At 41.2% G+C, this 18,173-nt stretch overlaps 1 protein-coding gene across 2 annotated transcripts in view; it reads left to right on the top strand.

Annotated features, from left to right (window-relative positions):
• The window catches only part of ILDR2 (immunoglobulin like domain containing receptor 2), a 58,163-nt gene that overhangs the window by 8,364 nt on the left and 31,626 nt on the right, over positions 1-18,173 (top strand). For both annotated transcript variants that reach the window (XM_061183146.1, XM_061183147.1), the window contains exons 2-3: positions 7,393-7,725; positions 8,589-8,708. In XM_061183146.1, the coding sequence (XP_061039129.1) occupies positions 7,393-7,725; positions 8,589-8,708 (453 nt within the window). The remainder of the gene's footprint in view (positions 1-7,392; positions 7,726-8,588; positions 8,709-18,173) is intronic.

The following is an 18,173-nucleotide window of genomic DNA, read 5'->3' on the forward strand; positions in this document are numbered from 1 at the left end:
GCCCTGCAGGGTAGAGACTGACCTCTTTTAGTACTGCTTTAGTCGTATTGGAACAGCATGTGGGCCAGCTAGACATTACCCACGAGCTCATTTCAGATCTCTGGAAGACGAGGCAATCAGACAGAAAGGAGATATGCTTCTTGCTTTCATCTGTGCAGTGGTGGCAGAGAATGGGAAAGCATGGCTCCATGGGACACACAGAACATATGCTTAATGAATGGCAAGCTCTGTGTGCACAAGCACTAGAGTTATTGGCAGCAAATAATAACTAGGCCATGAGCAATGCCCACCTGGGCGAGGGCAGCACCAGTGTTTACTTTAGCCCCATGGAAAGGGGGGAGATACTGATGCCTTTTAGGACTCTTGGGGAGAAAACATGCAAGAATGCTGTCATATTTTTTATAATCTCAAAATAGTACATCTGGTCACCCTAACCCTAAAATGGATCAAGCCATTAGGTACTATGGTAACAAACAAGAGAAAATGATTCTGTCCAATTTAAGCAGGAAAGAAATTAATTGAAAGGAAATTGATTAACTTACAGGACTAATAGGCAAGCTGGAGAACTAGGCTTAGAAAATAGGCAAACAGCAAGGAAATGTCTACTCTTCTTGGTAAAGGCTTTTTTATTTTATTATTTAACCCAACTATATCAAGAAGATGAATGGTTTCTACTTCTGGGGGAAAAAGGTTCAAGCTGTGTTTTGTCTTTAAAAATTGAGCCTGTGGGTCATCATTTCCCAAAATGCTTTGCTTCCCATGCTGACATTGCTACTAAGGGATGGACACGCCATGGACCAAACCTAGTGGAGATGCTCGGACACTCATTATTCATCTCTTACACTTAGAAAACCTGCCCATTTATTGTTCCTAAAACAATGTCCTAGGAAATTGGGACAGTATGTTAAAAATGTGAGGACAAAAAGATGAATTTCTTAAAGATCTAGCTTAAAGGCGGGAAAAGGAAGATGTGTATTGTCATACTGAATGAAGAAAAAACTTAGGAGTCTGAAAGCCAAGATATGCTGGTGAATGGGCAATTCTGAGGTCAAATCCCACTTCTGGGAGTTCAAGAGTTAAGGGATGGGTGAGCTTGATACAAAATTTCTAAAGATGCCTGTCTATGGTGATGATAATTTTCCATGATCTTTAGCAGCAATCTTTGTTTCTCTAAAATGGGGCTGTGCTTATAGATCTGCCTCTCAAAGATGCTGGCAGGAATAGCTTACAACTAGTGGGGAAAAGGAACTTGCTTTGAAAAAAATGAAAGTACTAAAATAAGAACAGCATTTCTGTAGATACTGCTTTTGTTATCCTTGCAAGAACACAATTCGTCATGTATAGAATCCTTTTCTTTACATGAGAATTGGGGCAGGAACTTATTTTGCCACATGCAGTGAGGCATTGTCTGTACTTGGAGCTGATCCTCCCTGGCCTGGTGACTTGCTACCCCTGGTGATTAGCTGAGATGGGAGCTGATGCTGATCCTCTGAGCTATCACTCATCACTCTACTTTTAGGCAGCTTTCCTAGTTATTGACCAGAATCCATTCTCTGCACTGAGGACCACCTGCTAAGTAAGGCCCTTCAGATTCACTTGTTCATTTGTTCATTCCACATATTCATTCCATAAAATAGAGCTTGCTGTATATTGAGGATACAGAATCAACCAATCCTGGTCCTTGCCCTCAGGGACCTTAGAGTTAGAAACCAAGTTTATATTGAATTTCTCAAGCTCAAGACTGGTCTTTTAAATCTATGTTCCCAGAATGTAACATTGTATTTTAAAACATGTTTTTGAATGAATTTGAATTAGATAGCCAAGGGCAGTTTTCCTGAGGATCAGGGGCACAATAAAAACAGAAGGAATGGTCTGGTGGTCTAAGAATGATGACTCCCTCCTCTGCAAATGTAGAAAACCACCTGTAATCTTCAATCTTCAATATGTCTCCTGGTGCTTCTTTCAGTCAGGAATCCTAATTTTTACAGATGTGTTCTATATAGTATGATATAGGACATACTTCACTTACTTCACTCTTTCCAGTTTTCCGGCATACTTGCTTTATTTTGTAGGATGAAACATGGATTCTTTCCATACTTCTGTAAATGTTCTTATAAGAGCTTAAAAACACAAGTCCCTTATGGTGTCACCCCTGCCTGGACTCAGAGTCCCAGCCTTCCCACTGTGCCAGCACGTGCTTGTTCATGTGTGTGCATGACACACACTCAGTGCTTCTCTCTGTCTGCCTCCCAGAAACTCCTCAGTTACATGCCCTGATGTTTCCCCAGGATGGGAGAATAACATATTTATAGTCAAAGAATGGAAAACATCTTAGTATGCCTGGAACTTGCATGGGCCCAAATCATGGAGAAGACCTTACATGCCATGTCAAGGCATTTGGGTTTTATCCTAAAAGGAATGGGAAATCATTGGAGGCCTTATAGCCTGACATGATTGGATCTGTCTTTTAAAAAAAAGAATATTCTAGATAGAAAAAATGTGGAGAGTACATTGGGCTGGAAGTAGGGAGACCACTGAAGAGGCTATTATGAAACCAAAAATGTAATGAGGACTTGTGTAAAGTGATAGTAAGAGCTTTGGGGCCAGTCAGCCTGGGTTCATATCTGTCACTTCCTAACCCTGAGGTGTTTGGCAAGATACATACAGTTTCTGAGGATCAGTTTCTTCATCTGTAAATTGGGTGTAATGATAATACCTACTTTATAGGATTTTTGGAGAGAATTTATTAAGATACTCCATGAATGGCACTTAATATAATTTCTAACATACAGTAAGTGTTTCATAATCACTTCCTGGTAGAAGGAATAGAAACTTGATTTATTCCCACTAGGAGTGACCATGGGAATAGAGAAGGGTCAAATTTGAGAGAGATTTAGAATTAGTGGCCACTGAATATGGTTAGAGCCAAAGAGGAGGTGATCAAAGCTATGAGTTCTATCTGGGATGATAGGACAGTGAGTATACTGGCAAAAGAGCTAGGGAGACAAGAAAGACTGGTTTATAAGCAAGAGTTGAGGTGGGAAAAGAGAAGATGATGAACAAAGTTTAGATATGTTTAATTTGAAGTATCTGTTAAATGTGCAGATGAGGTTTCATGAAGTTGAGGGTCTGAGACAGAACTGGTAGTTGGAACCACAGGAGAATAAGATTTCTTAGATCAAATGCACAGGTGAACATTACAAAGAGGCTGAAAAATTTTAATTTATTTACCTGGCATTCAAAGGTATTCTTATTAGCCTGTATAGACTCCAGCATAAGAAGTACTAGGTTTTTGGCATCTGACAGGTGGTAACATAGAAAAACAAAAAAAATCTATAAGAGGTGGGACCCAAGTTCAGGACACTAATCTAGCCCCAGGGCAGATCTATGGGGAATTGGAGTCAGAGGGAGGGTGTTCCCAGGCCAAATCTCAGTGTCCATGGGGAACTGTCAATCTTGGTCCTCATCCAAATTAGCTGCTATCTCTGAAGGGCCGGATCTGGGGTAGGAGTGGGTGTCCCATGAGAGGTATTTTTTGAAGTTGGGTGGATAGCAAGATTACAGTTTCAGATATGGATCAGTCATGTGTGAGGATATAGGAAACAAAACCTAATCCTCAGGAGAAGGGCTTATATCAGGGCCCAGGCAAGCAGACTGGAACTCAGGGCAAGGCTTTGGTACCAGTGGATTGCAAATCAGGTGGAAACACAGTCTCACATACACACGGGCTGAGGGAAAGACATGTGGCTCAGTGGGTGTAGGAACCCCTGCCCTCGCGCAGAACCCAGGGTTAGGGCCAGAAGAGCAATTCTAGACCTTACCCTCCAGTGGGAATGGGGTTCCTAATAGGTTTGGCCTGGGCAGGCTTGGGACCTGGGTAGCATTCATCCTACATTTTGATACTTCTAGAGCTAACGCAGGGATTGGCATCTTCAGCTTTCTCTCTAACTCTTCACTTTTATGGTCCTCAAGGATCCAATAAACTGACATTTCCTCCAAATTCCTAGATCTGTCCTCTCCAGCTATCCAGATCTATCCTTAGCTTAGATTCCCAAGGTTTCCATTATACCTGCGTATGTATACATCTCTGTGTATGTGTACACACACTCAGGGTACCCTCTGTTTCCAGCTTCCAGGAGCAGCAACAACTACATTTATTGAGTGCTTACTGTATACCAGTGTTATCCTAAGTGCTTAGGATAAAATCTTATTTAACCCTCAGACAGCTCCATAAGATAGTTACTATTATTCTGGTTTTACCAGTAAGGAAACTGAAACTCCTAAGACTTGAGTAATTTGCCTTATGTCATGCAGCTAGGAAGTGGTAGGGCTTGGATTCTAAATTAGGACTCACTCTAAAATCCATGCCTTTAATTATCATGCTGTAAAAAGGCAGATGTTTCTGAAAACGTATTCTTTATTCTTTGGAACATGAACTTATGTGTGTGTCATAGAAGCTGTGAATTGACTAACCTCTATTAATAATTAAGGGAGTGCACAATTTTAAAAAATAATAATTAAGGGAGTTGAATGGCTTGGTCAAGTAGCTAATCCATTAACAGAGAACAGAGCTGAGGAGGAGGTTATTCTTAGTAATCATCTAATGAAGAAAACCCCATACTTAACTCTCTCAAAAAATCCAAAAACAACCCTCCCCCCCAACACTTTTGTGCTGCACCTGCCTCCTTTGCTGGTTTCATTTATCTTGGAATGCCGAGGAAATGTGATTTCCCAAGAAGAGCCTGAATAGGTAGCAGAGAAGAAAGGTGGTTGGTCAACTACCAAGCATTGTGCTGGGAACAAGGCCTGTGATTGGTTATCCAGTCTCAACCACTGCTAACTGAAGACACTTCAACTCTCTGTCCCATTTTGTTACCTGGAAAACTGGAGTGTGAATAAGGTTTTGAAGAAGAATTACAAGTTTAAAAATTAATGCAATAGAATTTAAGGAGAAACTATTAAAAAAAAAGCCTTTTCCTCATCCAGGTGTGTGAGTTGGAAAGAATGGAATCAGCCACACCAACATTTGGGGGTGGTGAAGGGAAGCAGTGGAGCCTGGGAACTAGGGTTCTTTTCTGAGCTGGGGTTCTTTTCTAGGAATTATTTGCCCCTCAATGGGGCTGATCTACATAATTTGGCTGTAATCAAACCTATTAGTGGTGGATGTTCATCGAGATTCAGGAGCCTGAGAATGGGAGGCGAGGCAAAAGGCAGGAAAGGTGAGGTAGGATTTGCATTTGAGATCTCCCTTCTACTGGTCATGGTCAAGGTTCTCCGTTATAGAGTTCACTCTCTGCAGGCGCCCAGAGAGAGAGATAAGGTTTGTTAACAACTCTGTTGAGTAAGGAATATGAGGCTCATTTTACAGGTGAGTATTGCTTAAGAGGCTTCATTAAGGTCTCACCATTAGTACATGGCCAGATGAGATTCAAAGCCCTATCTTTTGATGCCAATGCTCTCTTACTATACTATGCTGTTTATGAGTCATTTAACCAGTTTTCTCTGCAAAGTCCTAGAAATTCCCATGTTAATAGTCATTCATTTGCTCACCCATTCCTTCATTTATTCCATAGTAGCTATCGAGCACTTAGGTTCGAAACACTACATCTCAAATACTCTGTTGCAATCTCTTCCCAATTCCATAGAATGCAGAAACCTTTTCTTCCTAACAGGAATTAGACCCTAGTTTTCACAGTGCTTTCATGGAAGAGAGGCACTGGTCCGGAAATCAGAAGTAGGTACAAATATGGTATCTTGCCCTTGTTAAGAGAGCTTCTATAAAGACAGGTTCATGAATAAGTTCATGTTTGAGCTGTGAGAGTGAGTTTGCTTTGTGGGATGTCATCGGGACCATGGGCAATAATGAAGAACAGTAGGCTTCCCCTGGAAACTAGCCCTTTCTTGTATGTCTCAAGTCCACCTGCGATTCTAGGGTGAAACTCTTTGCCTCAAGCTACCTGAAGCTGGTTTGGCAGGCTCCTGGATTCAACTCTGAACCTCTCTATCATGTCTTTCTATTCATATTCCTTTTTTCTGCCTCTCATCATGATTCTACTTCTGCTTCTAACCTCAGATCAAGCTAGAAGCTCTTTAACTGTCCCATTCACCTGAAGAAGTTATGTTCTCTTTGCCTGGAATTTCTAGATCTTACCATTGAGTTCATAGAAGCCCTTTGCCTCTCAAACACTCCCCTGGGCTTTCATTCACTGAAATTTCCCTCTCTTTCTTGGACATCAAGCCTCAAACTGATCTTTTTAAACACTTAAACTTCTCATCTGCTTTCTAGTCTCCCCCCACCCTTTTTTGGATTACCCTTCAAAGCTTTTGAACTTAGTCCACTGTTTTTGATCCAAAATTCTCCATTCCTCTCAAAGCCTTCTTTTCCCCTTAATCTCTGTCTCGTTTGCTTGGTCACCAGCTGGAAGGGAAGTCACTTCCTCCTGAAGTCATATGTCCTGGCTTCACTGTCCTCATTTATCAAATAGCTGTTGAGAATCTATGGGTTTCACCCAGGACAGCAAGATAAGACACAATTCCTTACCTGACCCGACAAGTCTGATGGAGGCATGAAAATAAGTACAAAATTATTACAAAATTATTATAGTAAATGTCTAGAGGAGAATGCTGGGGATACTGATGGCACAAAGGAGGAAGTGACAAATGGATTGACTGGTCACAGAAAGCTTGACAAGAAGCCTTTGAATTGGTTTTGAAAGATGGAAAAGAGCTTCTCAGGAAGAGAAGTGAGGAAAAAGCATTCCATAAACAAGAAACATCACATGCCAAGATCTAGAGGTGTGATATACCACGTCCCACTTGGGGGAACCATTAGTTTGGTATCATCGGAGGTTGGTGCTCAAATGGAGGTGCTGCAAGACGTGAGGCTGAGGAGAAATAGATGATGGGGCACCTTAAATGCCTTGCCAAGAACTTTGGGTTTTATCCTGAAGGCCATGGAGGATGAGTGAAGGGTTTTAAGAAGGAGAGCCATAACAGTCAGATTTAGAAAGATAACCTGAACTTATAGCAAGGAGAATGGACTGCATGTGGGCAACTGCCAGCAGGGAGACCAGACAAGAGATTATTGCAAAATTATAAGCAAGAAATGAGGAGAGCATACACACAAGCAATGGTAGTGGGGTTAAAGAGGGGGAAGGAAATATTAAAGATGTTAAGAGGTCAAGTTGACATGACTTTGTGACCAACTGGACATTGGGAGTGAAGGCAGGTTTCTGGACAAGGCAACCAGGTAGATATTGATGCTATTTATTGTGCTGGAGAAAACAAGGGGAGGGACAGGTTAGGGAGGTAAGGTGGAAAGGCACACCTATGATATGTGAGGTGAGGTCCAGGATACCGATACCATTTGGACATGTTCATTCTATTTTGCAGCCATAGCTGGAGGCCTTCAGGTCACAGTGCCCGACAAGAAGAAGGTGGCCATGCTCTTCCAGCCCACTGTGCTTCGCTGCCACTTCTCCACGTCTTCACATCAGCCTGCAGTCGTGCAGTGGAAATTCAAGTCCTACTGCCAGGATCGCATGGGGGAATCCTTGGGCATGTCCTCTCCCCGGGCCCAATCTCTCAGCAAAAGAAACCTGGAATGGGACCCCTACTTGGATTGTTTAGACAGTAGGAGGACTGTTCGAGTGGTAGCTTCCAAACAGGGCTCAACCGTGACCCTGGGAGATTTCTACAGGGGCAGAGAGATCACAATTGTTCATGGTAATAATGTCTCTGTTTTGAATCTAGGGAAGATTGGTTCCATCCTTCCCAGATACAAGAGGATGTCAGCCTTGCACCCTTTCAATCCCTCAAGACTTTGATTTTATGGGGGACGGGAGTATCAAGAAACCTAGCAAATTGCTTTAATGGGATGGCGTGGAGAGGAAGGATGGAGGGTTGTAATATCAAGAGAAGACAGAGATGAGCTTTGGAAATAGTCTTTCATGAGCCTGACCTCCAGTCTGAGGAATTTATTATCAGAACTGAATTGAAATGGGTTCTAGTGAAAGCTTTCTCAGTCAAATACCTCACACCTTGACACCAGCCTTTATTGCCCTTTCCTTAACTCAGAAAACAGACTTCCCTAAGAAGTTCCTCTGCTGGGAGAAGGGATGTATGTGTACAAGTTGCAGAGCCAGGTAGATGCCATGGCCCAAGCCTCAGGTAGTTTTACATCAGTTCCACCCTTTTTCCTGCTCCCTAAAGCTTTGGGCAAGGAAAAGTTCCAAATTTTGAACTCCTGTGAACCCAGCTCATTTCCAGGAGTCCAGGTTAATTCTGGAATTTACTTGGCTTTCAAGGGCCTCTGCAGGCGTGGTTGAAAGCAGTCTTCTATTCCAGAAACCAGACTGGAACTAGACCAGTTTGTGGGGGTGCTCTAATTCTCTCCCCTTAGGGATGCTAGCTTTTATTATTGTTTCGTTGTTTGTTTTAAATAAAGCAAACATCTCGTCAAACACCATCCGGGTAAAGAAATAGAACAGTACAGACACCCAGAAGGGCTGCCCCGCCCCCCTCCACTGTTTAGTGTTTTCCTTCAGAGGACAGAGTTTAGGACCGGGTCCTTCTCTTTGTGATAACAGATGCAGATCTTCAAATTGGAAAACTCATGTGGGGAGACAGCGGACTCTATTACTGTATCATCACCACCCCTGATGACCTGGAGGGCAAGAACGAGGACTCGGTGGAACTGCTGGTGTTGGGTAAGTGACAACCCTCAGTAACATTTTCATCTTAGACTGCTTGCACTGTTCCCTCTTCTCGCTTCTCCTCCCTGCGTGTATCAGCAGGTTGCACACACAGGCTTTACCTTTGGTGCACAGACAAACCAGTTTTAGAATATGTTCTTTATGAGCAGTAGTTGTATTTATTATATTTTGTTTCTTGGTGTCTATGGCCCACTTTTTAGCATTTTCCTGAATGTTTCTTCTGCTTTCTTAGTTTTTTCCCCTCCTTTCCACTTGCACCTTTAACCCTGATTTCTGTCTCCTCTTATTCTTTACATATGCTAATGATTGAGGAAAATGCCAGAGGCCTTTGAAGCAGGGTAGAGACAGCTGAGAGATAAGAATTCACTGGTGTGCTAGGATCTTCTGAGACAAAGGAATCTTTTCCCATTCAATTATCTCCACTTAAGACAATCCTAAGGAAAGATGGCTGTAAACTTTTAATAATAAAAGGTGCTCAGTGAAAAGAGCTATGGGGGAGACGTAATAGTGTTTAATTGGAAGGCAAATTTCTTGAAACCTAAAAGTGTCCAAGTTATTCGCAAAGCAAATATAATGTAATCCTTATTAATATTAATTTCTTCATAAATGAAAACTCATTACTTTTGGCTACTTTTCTCTTTTGTGGATTGGAGGAATATCAGCGGGAGATGACCTCCTTGTATGAAACTGAAAATTGAGCACATATTTCGTGCTCTATAAAGGTTGGCTGGACAAGAAAATTAGAGTAAAACATACAGAAATTAAGAAAAGAAACAACATTAATTGTAGGAGAAAAGGTAAATCCTTGAAGCCATTTTACATTTTTTTGTAGCTTCCAAGAAACCAGGTCTTAACAATTTGGGGGAATATTTAAGGTGCTTTCTTTTAGAGGCAAATGAGGTTGAAGGTTAATTTTTACCCTCTGTGGGAAACTCAGTGCCCCAGGAGAAAATGGAATTTGCTTAAGATTTTTAGTTTTACTCTATCATGACTTTGGCAAATCAACTGTACTGCTTGCCTTAATTTTATAGTTTACAAAATGGATTAAGGTAATAATTATTTATTAATGATTAACCCTTTAATTAATAATAATTAGCCCTTTTTAGACAGTTAAATTAATTTCAAATACATGTTTCTTGAGTCCAGTTTATGAAGCTTAACTGCTGTGATTTGTAAAAGATTGGGAAATATGACATATATTCAAAAGGAAATAAAAATGTAAAAGGTTTATATTGACATTGTAAAAGACTACAGGGCAATCAGATTCAGGATCTGCTGTGACTCTGTAGGGAATAAAAAGATAAATTTCTGCCTAATAACACAACTCTAATGGCTGTTTGAAGGAACAAGTGGCTCATTGAGCCTGCAATTAGCTAATTGTGAACACAGTTATTTGGCCAGTGCAACCATTTGCAGCAAAGTAATTGCCTGTGCAGGAAAAGGAGGCCAGGTAAAAGCCACTTTAAATAATTTGGTCCCAGTTCTGCAAATGTGGGGAAATAAATAGAGTGAAAGCCTTGTCATCTGAGGATGTGCTGAAGTGTATGAAGGGCATTGCTCTGGATTGAAACATACAAAGCAACTTGGGCAAAGATGCTGTCCTCAGGACCACAAGGTGGGTGAAAGGAAGACTCAGATGAAAATGGTCAACAATGATGGAAGAAAAGATAAGAACAGAAATCAGTGTTACCCTAAAAAGAACCATAACGGGAAAGTGGGGATGCTGCAAATCAGCTCATCACAGTAGAAGCAGCATATCTTTGAGATAAACAGATACATACTAGGGTTCTTGGTGAGGAGTAACACGTAATTCTGCTATATTCCACATTAATTAGAAATATATTATTCTAAATAATTAGAAATGTTCAAAGCATGGTAAATTTGCCATGTAAACTTTTTAGGGCAATGCTAGTTTTGTTAGTTAATTAAAGGGGTTAGTTTGAAATCTATGAGAATTTTCTGGAAGCAGGAAGTACTGTATTTACTTCCAAAGGCAACATTCTGAGTCGTCTTGGTCTTGACACCCCTTTATGGCATTTTTCAAAGTACTGTCACAGTTTAAAAAATGCTAATTATTTGGTGGTTATATCCTGCAGGCCCATTTGTTAGGTATTCTTTTTATGTGAGACTGGGAGAGCAACCTGATTTCTGAAGTCATCCGCAAGGAGATTAAGACCTCAGTGGGAAGATAACTGAGTCCACAGTTTGCTAATTACAACCTCCATAAGCCACTGAACTTAATATGAGGAATGGTAGGAGGAATTGGGAGGATTTGGTCTAGTGAAAGAGGACTTGGGAAAGGGAGCATGGGAAGTGTCTCCAGATATCTGAAGTGAAATTGTATAGAAGAGAGATTGGAAACCTACTCTGTCTGTGTGGCTAGGTAAAACTAGAACCAGGAGTGGAAGTTACAAAGGGAGCGAGTCCATCTCAGGATAAAGAAAGAACTGTTAACAATCAGAGAGACATCTAAAGATATAATCAGTGTTCTTAGGAGTAGTAATTTCTATATCCTTAAGAAGGTGGAAGATTTTTTATGAGTTATTATATCAGGCATTTACGTATAGGAAAAGGTGTTCAACTCGGTTATTTTTGAGTTTTATTTCAATTTTAAAATTCTTGGTTTAAAAAGTAGATGAATGTGAGTGATGTGACTACCTTGATAAATGAGAAAATGACCTCCCGGTAATTCAGTCCTCATGACAGAGATAAAAGGGTTACAGGTTGGTTACAAGAACATACAGGATGGTGCTCACTCACAAGGAAGCCAGCAGGAATAAACTGTGGTCTTCTGCAGTAGGTCAGGGTTAAAAGGACTAATTCCACAAGAATGAGAATAACCTACTGATGGAGGCTTGAAGGAGCTGAAACTTGAGCTCTTCTTCAAGGATGATCACGACATGCGGAGTAGAAAACTGGTTGGAATTTCAAATGACCAATTAGTAAGGAAAGATAGTTAAGGGGATAAATCAGAGGCAAAGTTAAGAAGAATTTTGTTTTCTCGTTATACTCACAAAGGTAAAGATGAAAAAGTTGACCGAGCAAGATTATGAAGTGTCTTATATGTCAGACTAAGAAGTTTGCACGTCATCTGAAGACTTTGGGGAACCAGTAAAGAAACCATAACAGAGGAATGAAATTAGATCTCAGGGTTCAAACAATAATTAGCAGCAGGGTGGACAATGCATTAGAGAGGAGTGCTAGAACAGAGGGATGGGTTATGGGGCTGGTGCAGCAGCACGGGTGAAAGGGTATGAGATTCTGAAGCAGAGTAATGAACTGAGAACAAACAACACAGAAACATTTTTAAGATAGAAGTGATGGATCTTGGTGACTAATGCATTAAAAAAAATGAGAGAGAGGGATGAGTCAAAAGGACACCATGTTTTCTAGCTAGCTGGGTAGCCAACTGTTCTGTCAACCAAGAGAGAGGCCACAGTTTGGAAAGCAGGTTGGACAGGCAGGAGAATGAGTTTGGTTAAAAAAAAAAAATGGTACAAATGAACTTATTTACAAAACAGAAATAGAGTCACAGATGTAGAAAACATGTGGAATATGAGAGGCCTGTGGGACACCGAGGTGGAGATGTCTTGCTGACAATTAGAAATATAGGTCTGGAACTCAGTGGAGAAACTAGGATTAGAGATAATAGATTTGAGAGTCATGAATGATAGTCACAACCATGAAAGACTAGATGAGTCACCCAAGAAGATTATAGAAAATGAAAAGGGTCAAGGACAGAACCATATCAGTCTTATATTCTAGTTTGACTTCATGTGAGTGGCCACACGGGTACTGCATGTGTATTTGTCTTGATTTCCCCTACGACATGGGACGCTTCTCAATAGCACTGGAACATGAGCTCTTCAGAGGCAAGAACCAGTTCTCATTCATCTTTCCATCTGCAATGCTTAGCAGAGTGTCTAGAATAAAGAAGCTTGAATGAATGTTTTTTTTTAAATGATAAATGGGCAGAATCTGTAACTAATATTTACTTTGTGCCTCTTAAATGTTAGTCAGTGCTGAGTATATATTTGTTGACTTATGAAGTATTTATACAATAAATGTCTACAGTCTCAAGTGATATATAACATGGTTTAATCTCATCGGTCATGATTCTTTATCTGGGTATTTGAATTTTTACTAGTGACAGAACCATCCGGGACTATGGTTGAAAGCAACAGAAGTAGACTTTGGCTAACCTAAGCAGGAAAGGAATTCATTGGAAGGATATCAAAATTGAAAGAAAGGCTGGAAAATCAGTCTCCAAAAAGGATAATATATTAGGGTAACACTTACTAGCTTCTGTAAAAACAACCCCCAAATCTCAGTGACTTGCCACCATAGAAGTTCATTACGTCATCTTGTCATAGTCAGATGTGGGTTAGGAGGCTTTTACCTGGGGAGCTCCCTTCCAAGTATGGTGTAGGGGTCTAGGCTTCTCCATTGTTTTAGTTTGCTGTATTGGAGAACTTTGCTCCCGGCTGCACAGAAAGAAAAAGTAAGGAAGGTCATTCATGGGGGACTTTTTAGGGGTCAGGTCTGTCAGTGACATGGGTTACTTCTCCTGTTATTTTGTTTGTGTCCGGGAAGAAAGTAAAAATGTTTTGATGAACACAGCACCATTCCTGCCCTGCCAGAGATGCTCCAGGGTCTATGAAGCAAGAATTAATAGACAATGTATTTAGGGCTCCATGGACATTAAAAAAATCAACTCATCTCTTTTTTTCTGATCTTGCATTTTCTCACTCAAGAATCAGTCTCAGGAGAGAGAGTCCAGCTGGTCCAGTTGGGTAGGTGTCCACTGCTTAGCATTAGGAGATTAGAGGCTCTTGGTGGCTAGTCCATCAAGATATGGAGAAGAATTAATTCCCCAAAGTAAATTGGGGCACTGTTACAAAAAAAAGGGAGAATGGATGTGAGATGCCCCAAAAAGCAATAAATATCCACCAAAGTGATGCCATTACTACATCTACTACTAACATTAATGTACACTGATAATAATTTGACTTCACAAAATTTTTCTATTATAACCTTGTAATGTAGGAGAGCAGGCATTATTTCCCTTGTTTTCCAAATGAAGAAATTAATGTTCAGGTTTTGTAATTATTATCCCCTTCAAAAAAAGTGTCTTTGATCAAATCCAAGTGTTTTGATTCCCAGCCTTATCTCTTTCCACGATACCACGCGACCTGTCTATATTAAGAAGCTATAGAATGCTCCCCTGCATAAGTCATGTTTTTAAAAATGTTGCTGCTTTAGGCCATAGGTAATGATTTTTACTTGTCCCAGATTTGCTTTAGTATCTCATTTCATTTCTCAGTGAAACCTATAACCAATGCCTATAACCATTGACCTGGGCCATCACTTCAAAGACATAGCTGTTTTTGTCCAGACTGCATACCTCCCCACTGAGCATGACCCACCTTCTTTTCCCCATACATCTGAACCATCTACAAATCGCTTCAGATGCTTCTTTCAGAGGTTTCAGAAATATCCAAAGATGTGATTCAGAGAAATGGGAGGATAACCGCTGATTCAACACTAAAGGCAGACACTATACTGAACACTCTTTAATCTCTTTTTGATGATTCAGAAGGTAGAGTCATTCTGAAGCTGGAAATGCACGTGGTGTTTAGGGTGCTTTGAGATGACAGTGACAGGTACCTTAGAAATATTTAGACAGATGTTTGGGATCGTAGGGCCATACCAGAAGACAGTCACAGAAGGTGGAAGTGTCCAGAAATCTGCCACCCTGAGATTAGACATTGGTCTAGGATCAGTGGCGGGAACAGTCTGTTTATAACCTGGAACCATGCCACTGTTTGGATAGGAATAAAGTTCCCTCGGTCAGCTCCAGCTGGCAGGAAAAGGACTTCACCATTCAGGAAGGCTCAAGTAGGGAAGTTGTTGTTTTAAAATCTAAAAGCAGCTCGCCTTGTTCTTACTTCTTTCTATGCACAATATAAGGGCCTGACCCCTTCTTTCTGATGTGTCATGTGGTAGCTTGTTTTTTAAGGGCCAAGTAGATAAAGGAGGGAAAGGGCCCCAGTGGAAATATGGCTGGATGAACACTTGTGCCTCTGGACCGAGAAAAGAATAACAGGACATGAGCCAAGAGTGTTCAGAATTAAAGCTAAGAAAGACTTTCCTAATGGTAAATAACAATTTTTGGAAATTATGGTTGGTTGAAGGAGATTATAGAGACTCCCTCTCTGATGAGCTTTCAACATGGAACAGGTTCTCTTGTCCAAAATATTAGGATAAACAAGATGGCTTTAGCATCCTTTCTATTATTTTGACTTTATCTAAAATATCCACAGATTGCAGAATTAATTCTCTGTATAGGGTGATGCCCCAAATACTGCTGTCCTGTTTTGTTTTAATATTGTTTCTGTTTTAGAAAAAATGATACGTTTATTATAAAAATTTCAAACAAAACGGAAGAAGGAGAAAATCTCTCTTCAAACTCTCACCATCAGAGCTAACTATTGTGTTCTTCAGAACTCTTTTAATTGCAAGGGATAGATTCTTAAACTGGCTTAGGGGACCTTTTTGGCTCAGGTAACCAATAAGTCCAAGGGTATTCCTAGCTTCAAGCATGGCTGAGTCCCAGTGTTCAGATTATGTTTTAAAGAATCTCTATCTCCTCTGTGTTAGCTGCATTCTTGGGCAGGCTGTCTCCAAACCTGGCCCCTAGCAGGTCTTTAACACCTTTGCTCTCAGGAGGATAAACTGCCTCTCTCCACAGTGTCAGCAAACATCCTGTTGTTGGGGGTTGGCATGTAGGGTACCACCAGCCCCAAATGAACCATATGAATTGAAGGCAAAAGGGTAAAGGACTAGCTTCCTAAAGAGAAGTTGGACATTTGTTTCCAAATGAAGAAGAAAAGAATGCCAGGCAGGCAAAAACACACACTGTTAATATTTTGTGGAATTCATCAATTTCTGCTTCTTTTTAGGCCAAGTGCCATGCTATTTCAGGAGGCCAGAAATAGGCTTGCTCCCAGCAGGTCCTTGTGAGTAGGCGCTAAGTTGGGATTGATTATTCCCTGTGAAGAATAATGCCACAGAATGTGAAGGTAATGCCACAGAATTACCTTTGTTTTCCTGTCATGCTTCTATTTTTCCTTCCATTTCCTCCTGTGACTTATCCAGAAGTAAACATATATTACCCAGACAAGAGGTGGAGAAACAGGCATGCATTAGTTTTTTTTTAAAAAAATCACATTATTCACAATACTGTGCCTGAAAGTGTTATTCTGGTCTAAAATCAACCTTTCTGCCCATTAATATTAAAAAGCCATTAAGAACATAATAAGAAATCAGGGAATTCTTGGGAGGGGACATCTTGGAATTTGTGATGGGCTTTAGGGATTTTTGATGGAAGTCTGTTTCTATGGCTGTGCAGAAATACTCAGGCACTTACGCCCGTGCCAGTGCTGCCTCAATTTGAATCCTGTCCTACCTCCACCCCCAGGTGGAGTTCTGGCTGTTTAGAAAGGCTACTTGTTGCCAAGACTGCCCCTCCCCCTTCTCTTCCTCTTTACCAGCCCCAGCCTGTGCTGCTAACCAGGAGATTTGCCGATTAAAAGGGCTTCAGCTCAGAGAGTTCCCATGGCAACAGCTTCCTCCTCGGAGGTCTTTGTTGCCTGCTCAAACTTTGATCTCTGAGAGTGACTGTTGCTGTTTCTCTCAAAGATTTACAAACAGAGGAAGAGGGGGAAAGAATTGGAGGAGAAGAAAGAAAAGTTGACTCCTGGCAAAAGGGAGAGAAGGAATTAATTACCGAGTCACACTCTAGCCATAAATCTGGGGGTTACTCCTTTGGAACATCTTTCAATTTGGGCTGTGCCCACATTCTCCTTTGCAGACTTGATTATACTTCGGATATCTTGGCTTCACATGAAAGACGTCAAGGGGAGTTGATTCCTCTAGGAGGATGGACCTACCCTATCTATCTTCAGATTTCCTGAAGAGCTGAGATAACTGCACTGCCTCCCATGAAAGGGGGGACACAAAACTTATAATGGGAGGGAGCTTTTTAGGCCTCAGCCCCACTGGCTTTTCTCCCAGCCCTCTCTCCTAGCTCTGGCCTACTCTGCCCTGAGCTTACCTAGATGCCTCTGTTGGTCTTGGTTTTGAGAAGAACCAGAAAACTGTTGAAGGGGCGGAGGAGAAGGAGGAGGCAGAAAAGTCAACCAGGCATCAACTAGCATCTGATTCTGGTTAATGGCTGCCAATAATGAGCTTTCTACCATCTGAGCAGTGGAGTGGGGTTTGTGGTTGCTCCAAAGACTAGGGATCAGGCCTTTTACCCTTTGCAGGAAGCCTCCCCTGGCCTTCAGACCTCTCCACTGCATAATCGCAACCTTGCTCTTTGATAGGCACCATGCAATAGAGTCAGTTTTGCTTCAAGCGTGATTTGTATTTGAATTATGATTTAACTTTTAACCAGTCTTTTTTGCATATTATGTCCCTAGCACAGTGAGGATACAAAATTTAAAAATGGCACTGTTTTGTCCCTATGAAAATTACTGTCTTTTGGTAAAGATAAGTATTATATTTCTGAAGCTATGAGAGAACAATACAAGAAAAGATTAAAACTATATTTGATATTAAATATCTAGGCTACTGATTCTCAAGAGGGGCCTCTTTGGACCCCCCAGGAGATACTTGGCAATGTCTGGAAACATTGTGGTTGTCACGTCTTGTGGGGTACCATGGCATCTAGTGGATAGAGACCAAGGAGGCTGTTGAATATCCTACAACGCACAGGGCAGCCCTCCTACCCCCAACAGAGGATTATCTGGCCCCAAATGTGAATAGTACCAAGGTTGCAAAACTCTGATCTTGACCAAAGGTCAATCTGGATACTGGATAAGGTCCACTGTGAAGAGCACGGGGCTTTGGGGTCAAATATCTGTGGACTCAGTGCAGCAATATAACCTTCAGTAAGTCAATGTTGACGAGTCTCGGTTTCCTCATCTGTAAAAATGGGGGAGGGAAAATGAAAGTTACATGGAAGACCTAGTATGAGGATTAAATAACACATAATATGAACTCAGTAAATGTCAGTTCCCTTCTCCTACCTTTTTCTATCCCCCACATCTCATTGCTAGGATGTCATCCCTAATTTGAGGGAACCCTCTTTAGGGACTTCTGTGTTCCGGGACTCCTCCTAGAGAGCTGATTTTCTTTTAGCCCATTCCATGAGCAGAGGCTTTAATGAGCCATCTGTTAATTGGCAATCCTATTACTAATAGATTCATGTTTTCTCAGTGACATCTGTGCAGTGCCTTGCGAGTGGTGACCCTAATCAGCCCTGTGGGAATCTTCCTGCTAGTGGGTTTCAGGGTGTTCTGTCCCAGCATGCCGACTTTTGGTTGCTATGTTTTGGTAGCTGTTGGAAGCCCCCATTTCTCAGTTAATTACAGGGTGTTTACTACCTAACCTAAA

This window comes from Eubalaena glacialis, chromosome 3, assembly GCF_028564815.1.
Source record: "Eubalaena glacialis isolate mEubGla1 chromosome 3, mEubGla1.1.hap2.+ XY, whole genome shotgun sequence".
NCBI lineage: Eukaryota > Metazoa > Chordata > Mammalia > Artiodactyla > Balaenidae > Eubalaena > Eubalaena glacialis.